The sequence below is a fragment of the Astatotilapia calliptera genome, chromosome 12, assembly GCF_964374335.1.
Source record: "Astatotilapia calliptera chromosome 12, fAstCal68.1, whole genome shotgun sequence".
Lineage (NCBI taxonomy): Eukaryota > Metazoa > Chordata > Actinopteri > Cichliformes > Cichlidae > Astatotilapia > Astatotilapia calliptera.
This window is the reverse complement of record NC_137433.1, coordinates 4,917,054-4,937,356: the sequence shown is the minus strand read 5'-3', so window position 1 is coordinate 4,937,356 and position 20,303 is coordinate 4,917,054. Positions and strand designations below refer to the sequence as shown.

Below are 20,303 nucleotides of genomic sequence, written 5' to 3'. Positions count from 1 at the left end.
TATTTTCAGTTGTTTCCCTCCACGGCTAAACAAAGCACTGTAATCGGTTTCAGTTATGTACTGATGAACACAACAATTGACATAAGTGGCTTCTTTCAAAGAAAAAACTCAGGTAGATTTTATTTTATATATTATGCTTTGTATGTTGTTCAGTATATTTCTATGCAAAACAAGAGGAATTTCAATACACAGCAGTATATTCACAGCTGAAACCAGATATTTACATACACTTTAGGGAAAAAACATAAAAACATTTTTTTTTTCTGTTAAACATCAATTTAGAGTGAACTTGCAACTAGAAGATCACTGGCTGCTCTCTGCCCAGCATGGAGGTCACTGCAAACTCTCGGTACCTCAGCAGAGCTGGCAATATCATCAAGGACTACTCTCACCCCAGCAACCAACTGTTTGAACTATTACCGTCAGGCCGACGGTACAGGTCACATAAAACCAGGACAAACAGATTCAGGGATAGCTTCTTTCCCAGAGCTATCACCGTAGTAAATAAGAACAAAAACAATTGAACCTATTCCATACCGTCACTGTCATTATATTATGCTGCTATTCATACTGTCATTATATTAATGCTGCTATCCTGTATATATTGTACAAACTATTGTTTGAGTACTTACGATTGTTTTTTTGTACTTTTTATATTTTACATTTATATTTATTATTGAAACTTGCACCAAGGGAGTGGCACTCCAATTTCGTTGTACTCTGTACAATGACAATAAAGGCTATTCTAACTTGTTTTGTTTTAGATAAATAAATATTGAAATATCTTTTGAATTAGTTAAATGTCAGAATATAGAGAGAGAGAGAGCTGTCTATTATTTATCACTTTCATCAAATTTAGGAGTACATATACACTAAGTTTATTGTTAATTAAGAAGAAAACTGCAGATGATTGCATTCTGATCTTAAGCAGCCTCTGATAGGTTAGTAGAGTCGGATTTTTTAGTAGAGTCCTCTGTCCTCTGCTGGATGTGTTGGAGAACACTTTCAGCCCTCTGAGGACTGCATACCACTGCCTGAGCCAAGCCAATGTGCCACTAAGCTCCAGCCAGTGTCCACACTGCCAGAGGTCTCCACACATGCTGGTTCGGTGTCTGTCTCCGCTGAAGGGTCAGAGGAACCCGTTTGAGCTGTCTGTCTCGGCTGGAGGGCCCAAGGGGCCCATTCAGCCACCTGTCTATGCTGAAGGGTCAGAGACCTGTTCGGCCTCCTGTCTCTACCTACGTCACACCTTGCTCTTGTCTCCCTTACAGCTGAAAAAGGTCCATGCTTGTGCCCTGGCCCTTCTGAAATTCCCTCTCCATTTAGCCGAGGCAGTGAGTCGGCCTCCTGTCTCCCTTACGGTCGAAAAAGATGTGCTCCTGGGCGCACTGGCCCTGCTGCTACTCACATCGGGCATGGCCCTTGCCCTCCAGCAGGCCCCGGGGACCCACATCCTCCCCTGCTCTACTCCCCCACTAGCTTCTTCTCCTGCAGTTACCCTCCACCACATATCCAGCACATATCCAGCTAACCCTAACCCACTACAATTCGTCCTGATTGTAGCACAAGTGGAACCAATAAGCAGGATTCATTGGCAAGCAGACAACCAGTTCCAACTACTGGGAAGAACCAGTGCGATGCATTTTGTGGTACGCGTCGTGGTAGCTCCTGCTAGGATTTAGGACAGACCTGAGGCTGATGAGAAGGATCTGGGTGTTGCAGGGCCGTCCTGGCTGACACGGCGCTGCGTGAAGCTCTGGGATGCTGCCTCTGGACTGGCACACTGGGGTGGTGGTTCCCCTGTTTAAAGACCTAGACCTGAGCGTGTGCTCCAACTGTCACACTCCTCAGCCTCCTCTATGCCAGGGTGTGTCTGTCAGTCAGGCCTCTGATTCAGGAGGAAGCAGTTTGTGTCCTGGTCATGATCACTGGAGCAGCTTGTTATCCTCTCGACTGCAGGGTCTGTGGGAGTTTGCACAACCAGTCTACATGTGGTTTGTGAGGCTTCTACTTTTGTAGGATCTTCATCTTACAGTACAAAGAGCCTTTGCTGCAGCTGTTGTTGTGTTTTGGCGCCTCATGGATAACTTTTCATGTCATTTGAGTTTCAGGCTTGTTGGTGTTGCTGAGCTGTGTGCATCGTCTGCGTGGGTTTGTCAGCATAATGGGGCTCATATTAAAATGACTTTACAGTCACAGAGAAAAACTTTAAAACACAAAATCAACACTTTGAACCATCGTGGAAACTACGTGTCCTTACTTGTCATCAAATGATGAGTGTGCGTCCTCACCAGGTGTCACAATCATGTGTATCAAAACGTGTGTAACTGTTAAACAGCAAAATGTGTTAAAGCTGAAAGTCTGACTGTTCAAAGGTGAAACTACAAACACTTGTACATATACAGCTCCCTCCATAATGGCCTGAGGAAAACCAAAGACCTGATGTGATTTCATGTTTTCTTTGTTTCACAGTTTAAAAGTTTGTGGTTCTGTTCTCAGACCTTTGTCACTCACATGTTGTGCATCAGCTGTTTATGTCACTGTGCAGCCAAACTAACTCCCCTCATGTGTTTCCTTTGCAGCTGCTCCTCTGGATAGCATTGAGTCCCTGGCTGCCTACTACGTGAGCTGCGTCAGGCAGGTGCAGCCGGACGGCCCGTACAGAGTCGCTGGATATTCTTCTGGTGCCTGTGTAGCATTTGAAATGTGCTCTCAGCTGCAGACCCAGAATCAGCCTGTGGAGTTCCTGTTTCTCTTTGATGGCTCACATTCATATGTGGCAGCGTACACACAGGTCAGAGAAACACTCGCGCATCTTTATTTCATGTATATGCTGTATAGCGTGTGTGATGTTGGTTTTGAAGGATGAGCTCTGGTCACATGATCTGCATGTGAACAGGTTTAACTGTGTTTTTGATTTGCAGAGCTACAGAGCCAAGCTAACACCCGGCAACGAGTCTGAGGCTGAGACTGAAGCCTTGTGTGCCTTCATCCAGCAGTTCACTGGCATTGAATACAACAAGGTATACTGTCTCTGACCCACAGGTTCACACACAAGTATTCCTTTATGTGGCATCAGCGTTAAAGGCCACACAACCTGAGCTTTTGCCTCACGGCGCCTGTAAGGTAAAGATGGTGACTGTAACACAGTCTGGAGCTGCTGTTCCAGCACAGTCTGTGTGTGGTGCAGGTTTGACTCTACAATGATGTGATGTTTGGAGCTGTTATGGAGACTAAAGTAAAACATGCGGTTAAATCAAACCTTCGTACAGTTTCTCACTGAAAGCTGACATTTGTAACTCCTGAATATCAAAACATCTTCATTTTGCATTTTCATATACATAAGATCTGTGATGTTCATTAATTATGTGTCACTTACTTTTCTGAAAACAACAATATCTCCGCGAGCACGCGGTAACGTTTGCTATGAACTTACAGTCGTCTCCATGGTTACATCCTACAGCTTTTGGAGACTCTGCTCCCGCTGTCAGACCTGAATGCACGCGTCAGTGTGGCCGTGGACCTAATCACCTCCGCTCACAAGGACATCGACCGAGACTCACTGCACTTTGCAGCCTCCGCCTTCTACTACAAGCTAAAGGCTGCTGATGCATATGTACCTACTGCAAAATACCACGGCAGCGTGAAGCTGCTGCGCGCCGAAACCAGCAGCGAATATGAGCAAAACCTGGGAGCTGACTATAAGCTCAGCGAGGTACCGATGCACATTTACATCAGTCTGTAGTACTTATCTTCACTGTGCGTGTGTGCGCTTGTGTGTGTTTCTATAAACTCTGTCTGAGCCTTCCAATGTTCAAACTGTGTACTGCGTCTTTCTTCAGGTCTGTGATGGCGAGGTGTCGGTCCACGTCATCAAGGGAGATCACCACACTTTCCTAGAAGGCGCGGGGGCGGAGTCTATCAAGAACATCATTCATAACTCGCTGGCTGAGCGAGCTGTCAAACCAAGGGAGGGTTAAACATCCACCGTCTCTTCACCCTAATTCCTCAGCTTTCCCCAAACTAGACTGTAAATGTGTCGTTATAGGAAGTGTTTGCACTGCTTATGTTTACACGCTACTGTTATCCTAATATCCCAAATGTTAATGGTTAGTGAACCAGTCGACATCCCATCATCTCACAGCTCCATCGATTCCAACTGCAAGTTTTGTTTTTTGTTGCCATATGTTGTTGTTTGCAGAAGTTCATCCCACAACAAAATAACGTGGTTAAAAAATTAATGTAACAAAGTAACAAACACTGACACATTGATTGAATCCTGAATTACATAACATCACTCAAATTGGTGTTTCTGCTCATGCAGACATCAGTAGACAGGCAAACGCGCTGCGACCAGCCTGATGAGCGACTGTGGAGGGAGGGCTGACCCTGCAGCCGTGTTTCTGCACACTAACTACTCGTAACACAAGTTGGAGGCATTTCTTTATTTTGTGATATTTGTTTACTTTTCAGTCATGTGACCACACAGTCATCAGTTACAGTGGCAACCAGCAAATGTTTACGTTGTCAATAAGTTAACAACAAATTAAGTGTCTCATAAACTGTGTTTTAACAATGACACTCGTGTTACTGTAATTTACAGACCAGTTATTTCACTAATTCAGAAGAAAAACTGCTTCTCTTCATGATGGACTGTGTCAAACACACGCTGTTGTTCTGACAGACGCCTGTGACAGAGGCGTCGCTAAGGACCAAATGTGTCTCTTCAGAGGTTAATCAGAGATGTGAATGATCACTGTAACAGTGAGATCATATTTACTGATGTAACCTCTGAGAAACTGTTTCCTTTTAAAGGCTTTGGTCCAGAGATCTAAAACCTCAGCAAATAATCCAAACCTGAGTACAACAGCTGGCCTGAGACCTGTGATTGGGTCAGTGAAGGAAGCTGCTGATTGGAGATGAATGTGCTGAGGAGTCACAGTACGATGGACGTGACAATAAAGGCCTCTGTGTTTTATTGTAACATTTCTGTTATGTTTTGTAGGACTAATAAGGGCCTCAACAGTCGCTCAGTGTTTTCCTTCATTGTAACGAGCCTGTCCCGTTGGATCTATGATTCCTGTGCTTTTGTTGTCGTTACTATTTCTGATCATTTATCTTGTAAATATAGTTTTTGGGTTTTGTTTTTTAGAGGATGGGTCAGTTTATCAGGGACTGAAACACAAATCCTGTTGGCCCAGAAAATTCTTAGTCGCTGTTGGCGCCACCCGACCGTTTAGTTCAGACCATTAAAGTAACGACTGGTTCTATATGACACTTTTCTACATGCAACAAAGGTGGTGATGGAAGGAGGAGAACAAACTTTTTTGTCTGTATTTAATAGCACAATGAAGACCAGACAGCAAAGCAGGGAGGGAGAAATAAAGGGCCTCAGGTCAGAGTTGAACCCGGCCGCAGCATTTACCCCATGACCAGGTGACGTGGTCACCCGCCCGACCCTTACGCACAGCAGTATTTCACGTCAGCTACCAGGAGTATGTGGGTCGAGCATGCAGACTGAACTTTAGCTGCATGTTAGAAAGCCGAGTTTATGAATGAAGGCTAGAACAAATGTCCCGGCTGAAGGAGGAGGGGCTGCAGAGGTGTATAAACACAGGTGGGCGGGGCAGGGCTAGTGTGCAGGATGACTCAGTGACCTACACTGACCCGTGTTGGTGAACATTTTGTTAAAGTTAAATGTTTTCAAGCTGACAAGTAAATTATCCAGCGAGCTAAGTTGAGCTGACCGACGTGCAGTAAGGTTTTCATGCTCTTCACTAACAGCTGATCGCTGAGAATATATCAACAGTAATAATGTCCTGTAATTCCCACGGCTCTGTATGTCACACCTGCGTATGCTTCCCCATCACATTCATCACCTGTTCCTCTGGTGTCTCTGATTGGAGCACGCAGGTGTGTGGAGCAGAGTGAAATCACACACCTAATGCTGTTTTATTCAACCTGGATCTTGGAAGTTTTGATTAACATCAGTGTCAAACATGAACTAACTCTTTGTCCCCTTCAACATTACATGTTGTTTTTTGAAGTAACAGGTTCAGTGATCTTAAAAGGCTGCGGTAACGTGTCGCTGATAAAACACTGAGTCATTTTCAAATTATTCACTTTAGTTCAATTCAGCTTTATTGTTTTATGTGAAAGTCTCCATCCTGTGTCCTTCACTTATCTTTATCCCAGGTGTGAATTGTTCACAGGACTTAAAAGAAGGACGTGTCTGTGGAAAAGGCTCCGGCCAACCTAAACTCCTCCCTCATCAGGACACAGAAGAGCCGCTGAGGCAGCGCCTTGGAGTACGCTGCTGGTCGCGGCACACAGGTGCGCAACAAGATCTCCCGGCCTGCTGGAGGAGGGAAGTCTGGTACTCTGCTGCTTCCCCCAGTTTGCTTCTTGTCAGATCCCAAGTCCTCATCGACGGGCGCCAGAAGGGCAGCCTAAAAGGGCAAAGGTCAAATGTTAGCAAACAGCAACCGATTCTGAAGAAATGTGCTGTGTGATATTCAGAAGTACTGTAACCCGAGTCTCCCACAGAGACCTGATCCAGACTACAGCTCACAAACACAGCTCCTCTACTAACACCTCACTGCAGCTGCACGCTGCTGATCCTGTCTGTGATTAGAAATGATTTCAATAAAGTAAAACAGAGGCTCGTTTTCTATGAGCGTAAACAGGGATCTCTTTTTCAGTCTCAGTGTAACAAACGTGTTTACTGAATAAGTCTTTCAGTAAAAATGTTTTTGTTAATTCAGTAAAATCTGCAAAGATGACTTGTACTGTTGGCAGCAACAAACAGAGACAACAGAGTGTGGGACAGACAGGAAGTCAGGACACGTCTATGTGCTTCACAGTGGGACTAGAACATGAACATTTCTACACACACCACAGGCAGCAACTGTGCAAACCTCCACGTCACCAAAAACACCCTGCAGGTCCCATCAGAGCAACGGCAGAGAAAACAGATGAAAGGTCTGTTAGAGAGAAAAACGCTTCGCTGCTTTCTTACCTGTATGACACCAAAAGGGTTTTGTTTTTTTAATAATAAAGGCTTCATGTTTTACAGTTAAAGGTAAAGCTCATGCAAACATGCAGGCTTATTTGTCTGATCAATGCAAAAGTTCAAACATGTCTCTTTCAAGCCTCATTATCAGCTGAGATCATAGTAAAGACACAGACAGGATCCTGATCCATCTGTTCTTTATATAATTACTGTTTTTACTGTAATGTAGAATATCATGGACATAATACACAGACTGCAGCCTAAATACTGCTAAAAACAGCTCTTTTTATTTTTAAGGTTTCACGTATTAACCTTTTATAATAAAAGTCACCTGATCCTTAGCAGGTGTGTATACAGAAATACACCAGGGCCCTGTTTCAGGAAGCCGGTTTAGTGGAAAAACTGAGTAAGTATACCCTGAGTTAACGAAAACTCTGGGTTTTCGGTTTCACAAAGCGAGTTCAGCTGCAGCCTGAGTGAGTCACTATGACGACACACTCCGTGAAGCTAACCTGCCCCCTAGCAGGTTTACTACAACTAACCCTGACTGTCTCCGCCCCTTTGTCGGAAACCTGACAGTAGGAAGTGTCGGACATGGCGTGCCCCTTCCTTGAAGAGCCAGTAGATCGTGAAGCCCAAATTCTCCGCAGAGCTCTCCGCCGGGAGAGAGTGATTAGAGCGCGTTTGGACATTTTATCATTTCCTGATGATTTTCTGTGCGAACGTTACCGTTTCTCAGCACAATCTATAATTTATTTTAATAACATCCTCAGGCCATATATTACGCATGTGACACATCGCGGACATGCTCTCAGTTCATTGCATATTATTTGTATTGCACTTCGGTTTTTTGCAAACGGGAGCTTTCTGTATAATATTGGTGACGCTGAGCACGTTTCCAAGGCTACCGTCTGTCGGGCAGTCAGGAATGTTACAGTTGCACTGAAACGTCTCCTGTACTCGTCTGTGGTGTTCCCCGGTCACAGACCCACAAGATTTATCAAAGAGGGATGCCACAAAATTGCAGGTATCAGGATGAACAAAACTTAATTTATGATGTGGTGATACTTGGACTACTACTTAAATTTTACATTTATTCTCACGGTTCCCAGGCGTGATTGGCTGTACAGATGGCACTCACATTCCAATCATTGCTCCTTCAGTAAATGAAGGAGACTATGTGAACAGGAAGTCTTTCCACAGCATTAATGTACAGGTACATAGTTCCCTGTAGCATTTCAAACTAACAAATTATTCCATTATAGTAATGGATGCTAATTTGTGTTCTCTGCACTGTGAAGATCATATGTGATGCTGCCAACATTATCACAAATGTGGAAGCCAAGTGGCCAGGCTCTGTCCATGACTCACAAATATTCCGTGAATGTACACTGAGCACAAAATTTGGACATGGTGAGTTGAGAATACTTTAAAATATATAAAGACCAATTGCTTCAGGGACATTTGAACTGAAGTGTACCCTTCTGTCTTAGGAGAGTTCACTGGCTACTTGCTTGGTGATAGGGGGTATCCATGTTTACCCTATTTGCTTACCCCTTACTCTGACCCTGAACCGGGCCCACAGCAGTGATATAATCTGGCTAATTGCAGGACAAGAGCCAGAGTTGAAATGACTATCGGAATGCTTAAGGCCCGGTTCCAGTGCCTGCAAAGACTCAGGGTCACCCCAGAAAGGGCATGTGACATTATTGTGGCATGTGTGATTCTTCACAACATTGCCACAATTAGAGGAGAACACTGTCCTTCTGAACCAAACATCAGCAGTGATCCAAACCATGAACATCCTGACCCTCCCACGGACATACAAGATGGAAGCGCAGTCAGAGACACCATATGTCACAATCATTTCTTTTGACCCATCACCTCAACATGTTGAAAGAAGAATAAACAGATTTTTTGTTCAACTGGCTTTATTGGTCACCTGTGTTTCCTGTACACAAAGTATTAAAAGATGTAAACCTCATAAAGTGTCTCTGTTGCTTCCTCCTCTGTAACAGCTGTCAATGTTTCTTCATTATTTTCCTGTAGTAAAGAAATAGACAACATTGCTGTTCTACTGTAAACTCATATAATCTGTGGAGTATTACTCACAACTGCATGTTGGTCTGGCTCAACAGGAGGCTGCACCAGATGCAGTACACCACCACCATCAACTGATAGAATATGAGGTTTATACAGGTCACTTATAACTTACAAGGGACCAAATGGCAATTAACAAACATACCAATCACCTTACACTTCATTGTCATTATGCTCTCAAAGACAACCAAGACTGAGGGAAGGCAAAATCAGTAGGAAAATAACTTCACTACAAAATAATCCATTATGGTAAAGAGTTTATCAAATGAATGAGTAGCACTGCAAAGGTGACTGTGAAGAAAGGATGTATGCACATCATGTATTATTTTGAATTTACCTCTTATGTAGGCACTTGTGTCTTGCGGGGTTATTGACTCAGAGGATGTCCCCACAGAGATGCCTTCGGCCACAGGGCGCCCACTGTTTTGGCTGAGGGCCAACTGTTCAGCCTCTGTGAGTGGTGGTGGTGGAGGACCCCCACCTGTTTTTCGGGCCTCCGCTTTTTTTCTGTTGGCTATAACGGGTCACATTTGAGCATACAGAGTAAGCAAATATGTACTTGTAATGTGCTCAGATAATTTTAATAAGTGCTTACAGAAGGAAAATTAATGTAGCCTCTAACTGCAATTGATTTACATCGGACAAACAGACCAAGCACTATGGCTCATAATACAATTACACCTCACCTGTTTGGACTATATTTTTATATTTCATTTTTACTTGCTGCCAGGCACGTTTGGGGCCTGTTGGGTTGCACCTGCGCTCACATCACATCACAAAATAAAATGTATAAAATAACAAATAAAATAACATATGATAAAATAACGTGTTAAATGGGTGGAAATCCCTCGATCAATGTTTAAATTAACACTCACGCATTGACTCTGTCGGCTATGTTTTGCCATGCATGCTCACTTTCTTTTGCAGCTGAGGCTGTGTTACTTTTTTCCGCGGAATTTGCATGTTATCAGCATATGCTGCCATCAGAATTTCGGCCTCAAGCGCTGTGAAATACATTGACCGCGCCTTCTTTCCCTCCGTCTCCATGGTGACTCGCTTAATCTGTGCTCCACTGATCAGGGCTTTATGTATCCTCGTGCGCGCGCTTCACTTGGGGTTAAAGCAACTCCGTGTTGATTGAACTAATTGTTATCAGCCTTTCTGAAACCGAATATTCCGAGTTGGACAGTTCGGGGTTACTCAACCGTGAGTGTCGTTTTTCACTCTGAGTTTTCCAAACCGGCTTCCTGAAACAGGGCCCAGGTCATTATTTAAGCAAAGCGAAGCCAAACTGCTCCTGTGTGACAGATGAAGTCCACCTTTAAACAGCATTTAGATGCTGCTAATGAAACTCGATTAGTGGCAGCACTGGTCTGTGGGCTGGGGACACTGGTGCCACCAGTACAGCGCGCACTTTTCACAGCGCCACCATGTGGACCAAACTGTATTCTGGGTCAAACCTGATGTTTTATCATTTACACTGAACAAAAATATAAACGCAACACTTTTGCTTTTGCTCCTGTTTTCCATGAGCTGAACTCAGAGATATGAAACATTTTCTACAAACACAAAAGACCCGACACTCGCAAGCAATGTTCCCTCTAAGCTGCGCGCGTACACAATTGCGCACTGCTGGCACGGTCTCTGCACAGAAAATCTGCGTTGCGCGCACGAAAAAAAAAAAAAAAAAATTCACCTGAATTGAAATTAAAATGAAAACTTTAACAATCCTGTTTTGCAGTGTTAGTCAGTGACTGGCTGCTCCCGTATAGGATTAGAACGAGGCCACCTTATCCCGTAGTCCAGCCAATCACGCGATTCACATTCGTATATACGCAGCTAATCAACGTCGCTGTCAGGCTCTGACGCGTCCTTATGCGCCGACACCGGTGTTTTAGCAAAGCGGCTGATGTGGAGTGAAGCCACGTTAATGACAACGTGTACAACCATTGGAGATGTGAGCAGGACCGACGGAACAACTGACGGGAAAAGTGTGGACTTTATACCAGTTTTTAAATTGTGTTGATCGGCCGCGTACAACCAGAGTTATGATAAAAATATCTGCAATGTTTGGTTTTCTTCCTGAATACTGTCGTTGTTTATATTTACTGCGGGAAGAAACGGTGAAAACGGCGTTTTATAAGGAAAACGCTCGAAAGCCTGTGAGCAAAAACAACACCCCACCACCCTTTCCTATTGGTGGAAAAATGTACCATGTGGACCAATCAAAAATTATATGGCAAGGGTTAGAAACGGGAGGAAGTTTTAGGAGTGACGGCGGTGCTTGGAGATGTGAGAGATTTGCGACGTTTAGCGCAAATCTTATGTAGTGAGTGTGTAGTGTAGTCAGCAGTTTTGTTGTGTGTGTCAGAACAATGAGGCGACTGCTGAATGTTACAGGTGTTACAGCAGTGATACATCTGCTGTTGTCCTGCAGGTATCAGGCTGTTGTTCTCCTTCATCTCATAGTGGACACAAATTATTTTTTGGAGTGGCACAAATAATTTGTGTGGCATCAGATTTGATGCAGAACAGCTGATTGTTCTGTAAATAGTTTGAAATGTTTAATTAAAAAACGCCTTGGCTACATTTTTAGGTAAACAGCTGCAAAAAACTTTGTTTGCATAACTCGGTTACTTTTTTGAAGAAGTAACTATATAATTAATTGCCCAACATTGGTCATTATATACTGTATTTTGCAGACAGAGTTACAGACTCTCTCCCAGACCACAGACTCATAATACAAGTCAGAGCTTTATTAAAAAGAAAGAAAGAAAGAAAGAAAGTTGTGTTTTCAAAATTAGAGTTATTTTTACTTCCAATAGTGTTAACATACTGCACAGGTCAGGAACAAGATTTTTTGTTACATTTTCATTGTAAGTGGGCTGAAGCAGTTAATTAAAAGTAGTCTAACATGCCACACCTGTGAGGTGTGGCATGTCAAGGTGCTGATTAGACAGCATGAATATTGCACAGGTGTGTCTGAGACTGCCCACAATAAAAGGCCACTCTGAAATATGCCGTACATGTGTAGCACAATGACACACATGTCGCAAAACCAGTCAGGATCCGGTTCAGCTCATGGAAACAAAAGTGTTGTGTTTATATTTGTGTTCAGTGTAACAAATACTGAGACGTCTAATAATGTTGTGTGTTGTTCATCTGAGGACGCTGCAGAGAACCAGATTATTTTTATTATCCTGTTTGTCTGTTATGTGAACCTTTAGAGGATGTACCTTATAATGACTGAGTGTGTTTATCGCACTATGTTAAATGTAACTGTGAGCGACACGAGGCTTACTGCTCATGGTTACCTCATCAGTGGTGAAGTCAGCCAGCTTGATGCAAGAAAGAGGAAGAACAAAAGGATGAAAGAGCAACACACAGATGAAAAACAAAAACAGACTTTCTAACCGACAGAGCTGAAATCTGAACATGTCACCAGCTGCAGGAGGCAACGCTCTGAACCACGTCGTTCCTCCTCCAGATGGAGCTTTTACTGCCTATAGTCTCTTGACATACAATGGTTGGATTGTCCTATGATACTGTATCAGCTGAGCCTCAAATTCTTATGATCTCGAGCTTCAGTCTCAGTGAATCCTTAGTTGGCTCAGATGCATCATCTGGTGTTTGAGTGTAACAAGGTGGTTGTAACACAAAAGGTGTGTATGTGTTTGTGTAAACAGGTGAGTGTGGTTTGTAGTGTCCAACTAAAGCAGCGTGTCTAACCAACCACATCTCCAGGGCTGAATCAGGTGACCACGAGCCATCGCTCCACAGCTGCTGAGGGAGCTACAACCCTCATTCAGCCTTTCATAGACATACGGCAATGAACTGTATGAACAATAAACTTTATTCAAAAACACAAATCCCTTTAGGGTTGTGTCAGCGAGGGCAAACGTGCCACATCAAATACATGGAGCTACAAGCTGTGGTGACCCACTGTCAGTAAGGGAGCTTTATTACACACACACAGCATCAAATCATAACAACAGTTACCTCAAGCTACTTCTATGTTATAAGGCAAAGACCCTGCAGTTACACAGGGAAACATTAGGTGACCGTCTGTGAGCGACAGTGGGAACCAAAGCCTCTAACAAACATCCATCGATAGATGAGGGGCAGACGGGCTGAATGCAGAGAGGTCTACTAACACATGTTGAGTGAAGAAGAAACACCCAGTGGATTATGGGGAACTTAGACCTATAACTTAGACCTGTGTGCGCCTTAGCATATGCTACTTCCGGCGCATAGCGCTTAGTTTCCGGTGTGATATTCGCTCCTTGTTCACGGTCGGGTTTTTCAACCAAATGGACGAATCAAGTGGCAATTTACATTTTTCGAGATGTCGAATGTATCTGTAGATGATGTTGATCGACTTGTCGATATTTCCCCCCCGCGCCTCAGAGCAAACGAGAGAAAGGATTCAGATTTTATACTTTTCAGTATCTGTAAACAGCGCTCCCTCGTTTATGTTATAAATAATTATAAATTTGTTGTGTTTTCTTTAACAATGTCAGAAGGAGAGAGGCACTGAGGCACCGTCTTCCGCCCCCCGATGCTCCTGCTGCGCCTCCTCCTTCTGACAGGAACTGCCTACAGAACAAGCATGAATGATGCCTGAGTGGACACACACAACTCACAAGTTCCTGGCTCTGTCAGCTCCTCTGCAGAGGGTTTCCCTAAGAAGGTGGACCTAGCAGGGTCACCGGGGGACGGGGAGCTGTGCCTCACGGCCCTCACTTCGTCAGAGAAACCCTCATGCAGAGTTCAGAAACTTGTGTGTTGAGTGTGTCGCTGTGAGCCTCCACCATTTAACTAGTGGGTGCAGCCTGAACTGTCTAGAGACAGACCAGACCAGCTGCACAACACAGACACTTCAAACCTGAGGACAAATCTAAGAGAACAGAAAAAGGAAAGGAAACTTAGCTTAGAACCATGCAGCGCTACAGGAGACGGCAGCACTGCAGAGGTGAGGACCGGCACCTGTTTGAAAGAGACAAATGCACACAAAATAAGTGTTTGTTGTAGAATGTGCAGCATGAAAGTAGCATGCATGTTTTGCATAGAACTGTTTTATGCATCTGCATTTCACAAAGAATGACAAATTGGTATACGGGACAACAAATAAAATCTAATGTATAGAAAAAAGATAATAGGATATGCCCATGACAATAAGAATGATAAAGGACTTCACAAAGTCAATTTATTGCTAAAGTGTGATCTTAGAAAATTGCTATTGTGCACCACACTAAACAGAACAAATTCTGTCAAAACTTACTTTTGCAAGATCCCACAAATGTTTTGCAAGATGTTGAGAGTTTTTTTCTTTGCATTTATCATGCTTCCATCAATACCTGTAAAGCTGTACAGAGTACTGCAGCTGGTTGTTAATGAATGCAACAAAGACCACCAGATCAAAGTACACCTAGCCACGAGTGTTTCCCCTTCCACTGAGCACTATCTTCATCTCGCAAAATACATGTTCAAATTTTTTTTCTTCAATGTGCCTTGCGAGGCTCCATAACATACCTATCAATCTGTGAGCATTTCTCAGAGGCTGCAGCAACTGCAGCTTTTGAGGAAGTTGCAACAGCACATTTGTGAATTCTCACGCGTAGCCCTACAGGAACACCCACAGTTACAAATACCATAGCGACCAACATCAGTGCTACTACTGCCCACAGTTCATGTAAAGGAAACATAACGGTGTCATACAATAAACTACAGAATCAGCATTGTTGTCTGTGAAGGTTCTCAGTCATTCAGGTCATCGTAGTCAAAGGAGCTTGTAAAGAAAAGCGTCTGGACTTCTTTAAGTTGCTTGAAGACGTTTCACCTCTCATCCGAGAAGCTTCTTCACTTCATCAGCATTGTTGCACAACCGTGTATTCAATCTTGTTACCCTTCTTTAAAGTCCACCACCTGTGCTGCAAGTGAAGTTGATGCATTAACACATTGAAAGTTGTGGCACTTCTCATTATTTGACGTGCACAGCTGCTCTGTGTGAGGGTCAAACATTTGTTTATTCAACACCTGTGAAGGTATCAGAAAAAATGCATAGATAGCAAGAGAAGCAAATTAAAGCACTGCACGTGCTTTACGTGCTATGACATGCTGCACGTCATAAAACCCAGTTTCTTGATTAACATTTTTAAGAGTTAAGTTGTAATACTTTTGTGCATTATTAAAACAAATCCTAAAATTCTGTATCACTGTGCTGTTACGAGAAGGTAGCTTGAATGTAGGTATCTGGCCCTGTGTAAATCTTGAGCATGAGTGATGTTGTGGGACAGTGCACCAACTACACAGGTACAACAGCCGGAGAACCAAGAACCAGGAACAGCTACTTGGCGATCCCGACACAGACTCCAGCTTTCCATATCTGCATCTGCAATGAATATTAATAGAGATAAAATACAATCTTTTATCCTGTCTTCCTTCTCTCAGCCCAACCGGTCGCAGCAGATTTGGCGCTATATAAATAAAATTGAATTGAATTGAATACAATTTGCGTTCTCAGAGTGCTTCTTGTTTGTTTTTGTTGTAATCTGACTGTGGATTTTGATGTTTTTAAAAGCATAATACAGCAAAAAAACAAACAAACAAACAAACAAAACCCAGAAGGCCTTTTAAATTTCTTTAAATATTGTTCTGCTTTAGTCAAATCAAAAGATTGTATATTATTAACTTGAAATTGAATTGTGATTTTAATTTTAGGAATAGAATTTTAAGAATATTAGTTTTTACTGTCTCCAAATGGACAGGTAAAAAGCAGCTTTGAATTGACAGACCTCAAATAATAATATATTTCTTGGATTCGAGGGGGCACCCAAACTCCACCTACACTACTGTGCTAGACAGCAATATCACAGAACAGTGAACTCTTGGCACACACAAAAAATCCCCAGTGTAATCAATCCTCCACAGCAATGAAACACTGGATTATTGGGTACAGACACTCTCTTGTAGCCAAAAGGTCAGAGGGTTAGTCCTTTCCAAAGCTATCAAAACATCATTTAGCAGGGCAGCGGCAAACAGTGTCTGAAAAGTGACTTTTCATAACCACTGTCATACTTATTAGATATTAAATTTATAATTGTTTTCTTCTCTGTATTGTTATCCATTCAGAACCAATACAATTATCCTGATAGATGCAGAAGGGAATGTGATCTTCACAGAGCGCACCATGCTTGACTGTGACACAACCAAATGGAGCACCAGTTCTTTCCAGTTCAAACTGCAGGAGTGAAGACACAATGGAGGAAACCTACTCTGTGCCTTTCTGCATCATCTCTCCTTCCGTTACCTTTTCCTCACCATCTCCTTCAGCTGAGCCTCATGTGACCGCAAAGACTCATCAGCACTTTTTTTATTCAGCTAGTCACTAGCTGCCTCGTTAACATCAGTTTCATATATTTCTTATTTTTAATTTAATTTAAAGATGTATGCTAATTTTAACAAAAAAGCAAAGATGCCAAAGGACATTTAGAGTTTTGTAGAGGAAAATATTTTACCTACATGTCATGAACCTTCTCAAAAATTATAGCTTGAATGTAATTTGGTAAATATAAGATTGGTGTGATGCCATTTTCTGTCATGAACGCTAGACATTGTGGCCCTTTCACACACATGGCAAAAGACAGGAGATGATCTGTGTTAGGCACATTACATGCAGTACATTACGACTGGTTCTGACATTAGTGGTTTTAAATACAGCTTGTCTGGGTGAAGTGTAGAAAAGCTCGTCTGCGGTGCATGAATACATGCTTTTTGGTGTCCGATGTAACCTTCCATCCATGATTTACATTTTATGCTCTATTTTCAGGCTGCAGGCTAAATTGGCATCCTATGACAAGTCCTAGGGTCACATATATTTTTCTAGAAGATTTAAGTTCACACGAGTCATCACCAGGATTACTGGCTACTTTGTAAGTTTCTGATTACCCTTTCATTGGTGTTTAGGTAATTTTGCATCACAGCATCAAATGTTTCAATGCACTGTTAAATGCACTGGATCTTGAAAAAACAGCCTGAAAATAAATAACAGTTTATCCAAACACCTCTCTTTTTGATTGTTGCATTATGATTACGGATACAAAATAACTGTCAGGAACCATGTGCTCACACACATATCAGTATAGGCCTAGGAAGCTGGCTCCGCTGCTTCCTGTATGACTCTAGGATTTACCCACATGCAGGTGACGTATGAGTAATGTATTTATTAATGTGAAGAAAGCTTTTTGTAACCAGATTGAACCCATGGTTAATTTGACTTCTGTTCCCTAAAAAAAAAAGAGTTCAAACTTGATATGATTTGTGAGTAATATGTACATATGTATTTTGATCTTTTGTTAGTTTTTTCCATTTAAAATCTCCCTATGGTCATTTAACCAGTATCCCTGGTTTGCAGTGTTATGCCATTGTATGTACTTTAGCTGACCTGCAACTGTTTTCAAACAGTGACCCCTCCTGCCTGTGTGGAATATTGCACCCTTCAGGATGTACCTGAACATTTGGTGTATTTAAAGATTACCTTCTTATTTTTTTAACCAGCAGAATGGGCACTGGTATCTACACATCAATGTTTTAAAGCAATACAGCATCTAAAGAGGTGTAGAGGAGTATAAATCTAGACAAGTACAAATAGAATACCAGTGGCACAGCATTAAAAAATAATGTTTTTTTTTTATCTGATTAATTTCAGCTGTGAAACAAATTTGTGGTTGTATTACCATCACTCCATGTTTATAGGCTGTATGTAAACATCTTTATAGTTTTCTTCATATACTGTGTGCTGTAAGCATCCACCAGTCCCAGAATTAGCACTCTCTGCTAAAGGCAGCAAGAGTCCACTCGACAAAACCAAAGCATGTTTTGTAAGATTTTGCATCACTGATTAAATATATCTGAATTTATTGATTCATGCAGGAGGTGTGTAGCACATGCTCACTTTAATGTTATGTTATAATTTGGTTGCTCTTCCCATTTTTAAAAACATTATCCTTTTTTAATGCTTGTCGGCTACCCCTTGTAGTCAAAGTGTGCATAAAGGGATTTCACGCAATATCAGGAGTTTCAAAAATGTGAACCATCCCACTGGATGGCTTCACATTATGTGAAAATGGGGGAGGGGGGATTCCAGTTATTCAATGGGACGCCGTTTGTAAACTGAATGATGCTGGAATTAGTAGCAACATTTTTCCACATTTAGCTCCAAGCCTTATTAAAAACATGTTTTTTCAAGTCATTTTTCACAATATTCAAATTTCCAAAGAGGAACTGGAAAATGTTCTTTCCCTGAAAATGTCTTTTACTGAAGCTGCATCTATCCTCTCCATCTCAAGGCCTACTCTGTAAGACTATTATAACAAGTAAGTTATACAGTCGCTTACATTTAATGCTTCATTGAGCTGTATGTTTAAGTGTAGAAGAAAACCAAAGATCAAAGACGACACAGTTCAGTGCCAGTTAGCAAAGATGATGCATTTTGTCCTTTGGATGTATCATATTGCTGGTCTCTGTCAGCCTCTGTGGACCTTCACCACCATCTGCACCACACACGAGGGCTTGAGCCCATATTCAGATAGAGATGCAGAGTCGTTCACCAATAGCTTCCCAGCGACAGTCAGCCGGACTTCAGCCATAAGATATCCTACACACACAACAGAGGACAGAGATGAACCTCACAAAATATTTAAACATGTCAAAAACTATTATGTCAGGTTCCCTGAACACCACTGAAGATGCACACATTTTAAACACACTCCTGTGTCCAAAACTCCTTAGCAGTGACAACAAAGTTAATATTTCAAAATCATCCTCAGTGCACACCTTTTCCCCCACTGTGGTCAAGATGCTCTTAGCTGTTTGGTTCCTCCTGCTCAGGATTTCTTCAAAGGAAAAAAGGAAACAAAAAGCAGTTTTAAAAGTTTTTTGTTGGTGGTGTTTTTGACTTTCAAGCTCAATCAAAGCAGAAAAAGACTTCAAAACAAATTCAATTGAATGGATGGGTATAATCTTCCATTGAAAGCCAGCAAGAAATAACAGTTTTTTAGAGAGTTTTGGTCATCATACACATAACAGCAATCACTGCGTTTGCAATATAATCTGTGACTATTATGAAAGTAACATACATAACTTGAAAAGCTAAAATCAATCATAACATTAAGCTCACCTTGTTTTTGTGGAGAAGGTGATCAGGCTTTTTCTTCACGTCCTGAGACCAGGTGCACTGGATCATCACCAGCTTGTATCTTCATCCTTTTTCACTCAGTGAAGTCTTTCTCTTTGTTCCCTTTGCAACAGAAAACTACTGTGTGATCACAGGTGAAGTTAGGGATATTTTTCCTGTGCAGTTTTTATAGTGCTTCATTTGGTGAAGCTGTTGATCCACTTTGATCTCAAAGGATCTCGACGGTGGAAAAAAGTAATATTTCTCCTTACCATTAGGCTAAATATAGATATAACAATTTATAATATGTCAGCAGCATCCCCATAAGGGAGGTCTCCCTGTAGTGTCCCGAATGCAGATCCATTGTGATAAGAGAGAATGGATCAGATTTGAATGTCCTCTGTAAAGTGTGCACAGCAGTAAATGGACAGCCGTTTGAATTCTGCTTGCAGTGTTTGAGGGAATGGGAGAGTCCACGGCCTTGGAAAGACTGCTGTGAAAATCACTAAAAACACTACAAACCTGCCCAGATAACCTTTGGTTCATTGGAGGAAGTCCACGGATGTCCTTCTATCCGTCCCTGTCTCACCTCCTGGTTGAGTACAGCAAGTGGAATTGTAAATTTGTTGTTTGTCCTCGATGTAAGGTAAAGTTATGTTTTCTATGCCTGAAGAGCTATACTAAATGTATTTTTTTAAAGCGACTTCTGTGTACCATGCTCCAGCGGTGTAGCTGTATGGCAGAAGAAATAATGACAGAGACACAAAGCTTCCAAGTTTTACTTTTGATGTGGGAGTGCCTTATTTGTAATAATGTACCATGCTGTGTTTTTTAATTCCCTTTTTATAATTCTCTATCTCTCTAATTCTCTCCAAATCAAATATAATTAGTGTTGGGTTCTATTGATGAGAAATTTGCTACTAAATGTGATCTTTACAGCTGCATTATGTCTGAATCATAATGATAATAAACCTGAAAAATGTAATTCATTCATAAATGTGAAATATAGTTAATCAT

General features: G+C 42.0%; 1 protein-coding gene and 4 long non-coding RNA genes across 6 annotated transcripts; 3 read left to right on the top strand and 2 right to left on the bottom strand.

Moving 5' to 3' along the window:
• Nucleotides 1-2,638: 2,638 nt before the first annotated feature.
• On the top strand, nt 2,639-5,028 carry LOC145432144 (fatty acid synthase-like). The gene is made up of 4 exons (XM_080308747.1): nt 2,639-2,794; nt 2,925-3,023; nt 3,464-3,715; nt 3,843-5,028. The coding sequence occupies exons 1-4, from the start codon at nt 2,705-2,707 to the stop codon at nt 3,978-3,980; spliced, it is 579 nt and encodes a 192-aa protein (XP_080164873.1). The 5' UTR covers nt 2,639-2,704; the 3' UTR covers nt 3,981-5,028.
• A 1,090-nt stretch (nt 5,029-6,118) lies between these two features.
• On the bottom strand, nt 6,119-12,963 carry LOC145432146 (uncharacterized). The gene is made up of 2 exons (XR_013912425.1): nt 12,427-12,963; nt 6,119-6,449 (listed from the first exon to the last, which is right to left on the bottom strand). It is a non-coding gene; the product is annotated as an uncharacterized LOC145432146 (long non-coding RNA).
• On the top strand, nt 7,384-9,096 carry LOC145432145 (uncharacterized). The gene is made up of 2 exons (XR_013912424.1): nt 7,384-8,228; nt 8,314-9,096. It is a non-coding gene; the product is annotated as an uncharacterized LOC145432145 (long non-coding RNA).
• A 173-nt stretch (nt 12,964-13,136) lies between the features above and the next one.
• LOC145432143 (uncharacterized) lies at nt 13,137-17,172 on the top strand. The gene is made up of 2 exons (XR_013912423.1): nt 13,137-14,084; nt 16,244-17,172. It is a non-coding gene; the product is annotated as an uncharacterized LOC145432143 (long non-coding RNA).
• Nucleotides 17,173-17,783: 611 nt separating this feature from the next.
• Nucleotides 17,784-19,959, bottom strand: LOC113033904 (uncharacterized). Of its 2 annotated transcripts, XR_003274096.2 has the most exons (4): nt 19,809-19,959; nt 19,290-19,409; nt 18,947-19,005; nt 17,784-18,767 (listed from the first exon to the last, which is right to left on the bottom strand). It is a non-coding gene; the product is annotated as an uncharacterized LOC113033904 (long non-coding RNA). The 2 variants fall into 2 exon arrangements; XR_003274095.2 differs by having other exon boundaries at nt 19,290-19,959.
• Nucleotides 19,960-20,303: the final 344 nt, after the last annotated feature.

Bases quoted from the DNA above. Each gene is read 5' to 3' on its own strand.
- LOC145432144 (XM_080308747.1), top strand. From the start codon at position 2,705: ATGTGCTCTCAGCTGCAGACCCAGAATCAGCCTGTGGAGTTCCTGTTT. The intron at 2,795-2,924 runs GTCAGAGAAACA...TTTGATTTGCAG, and splicing joins ATGTGGCAGCGTACACACAG to AGCTACAGAGCCAAGCTAAC. The intron at 3,716-3,842 runs GTACCGATGCAC...GTCTTTCTTCAG, and splicing joins CTGACTATAAGCTCAGCGAG to GTCTGTGATGGCGAGGTGTC.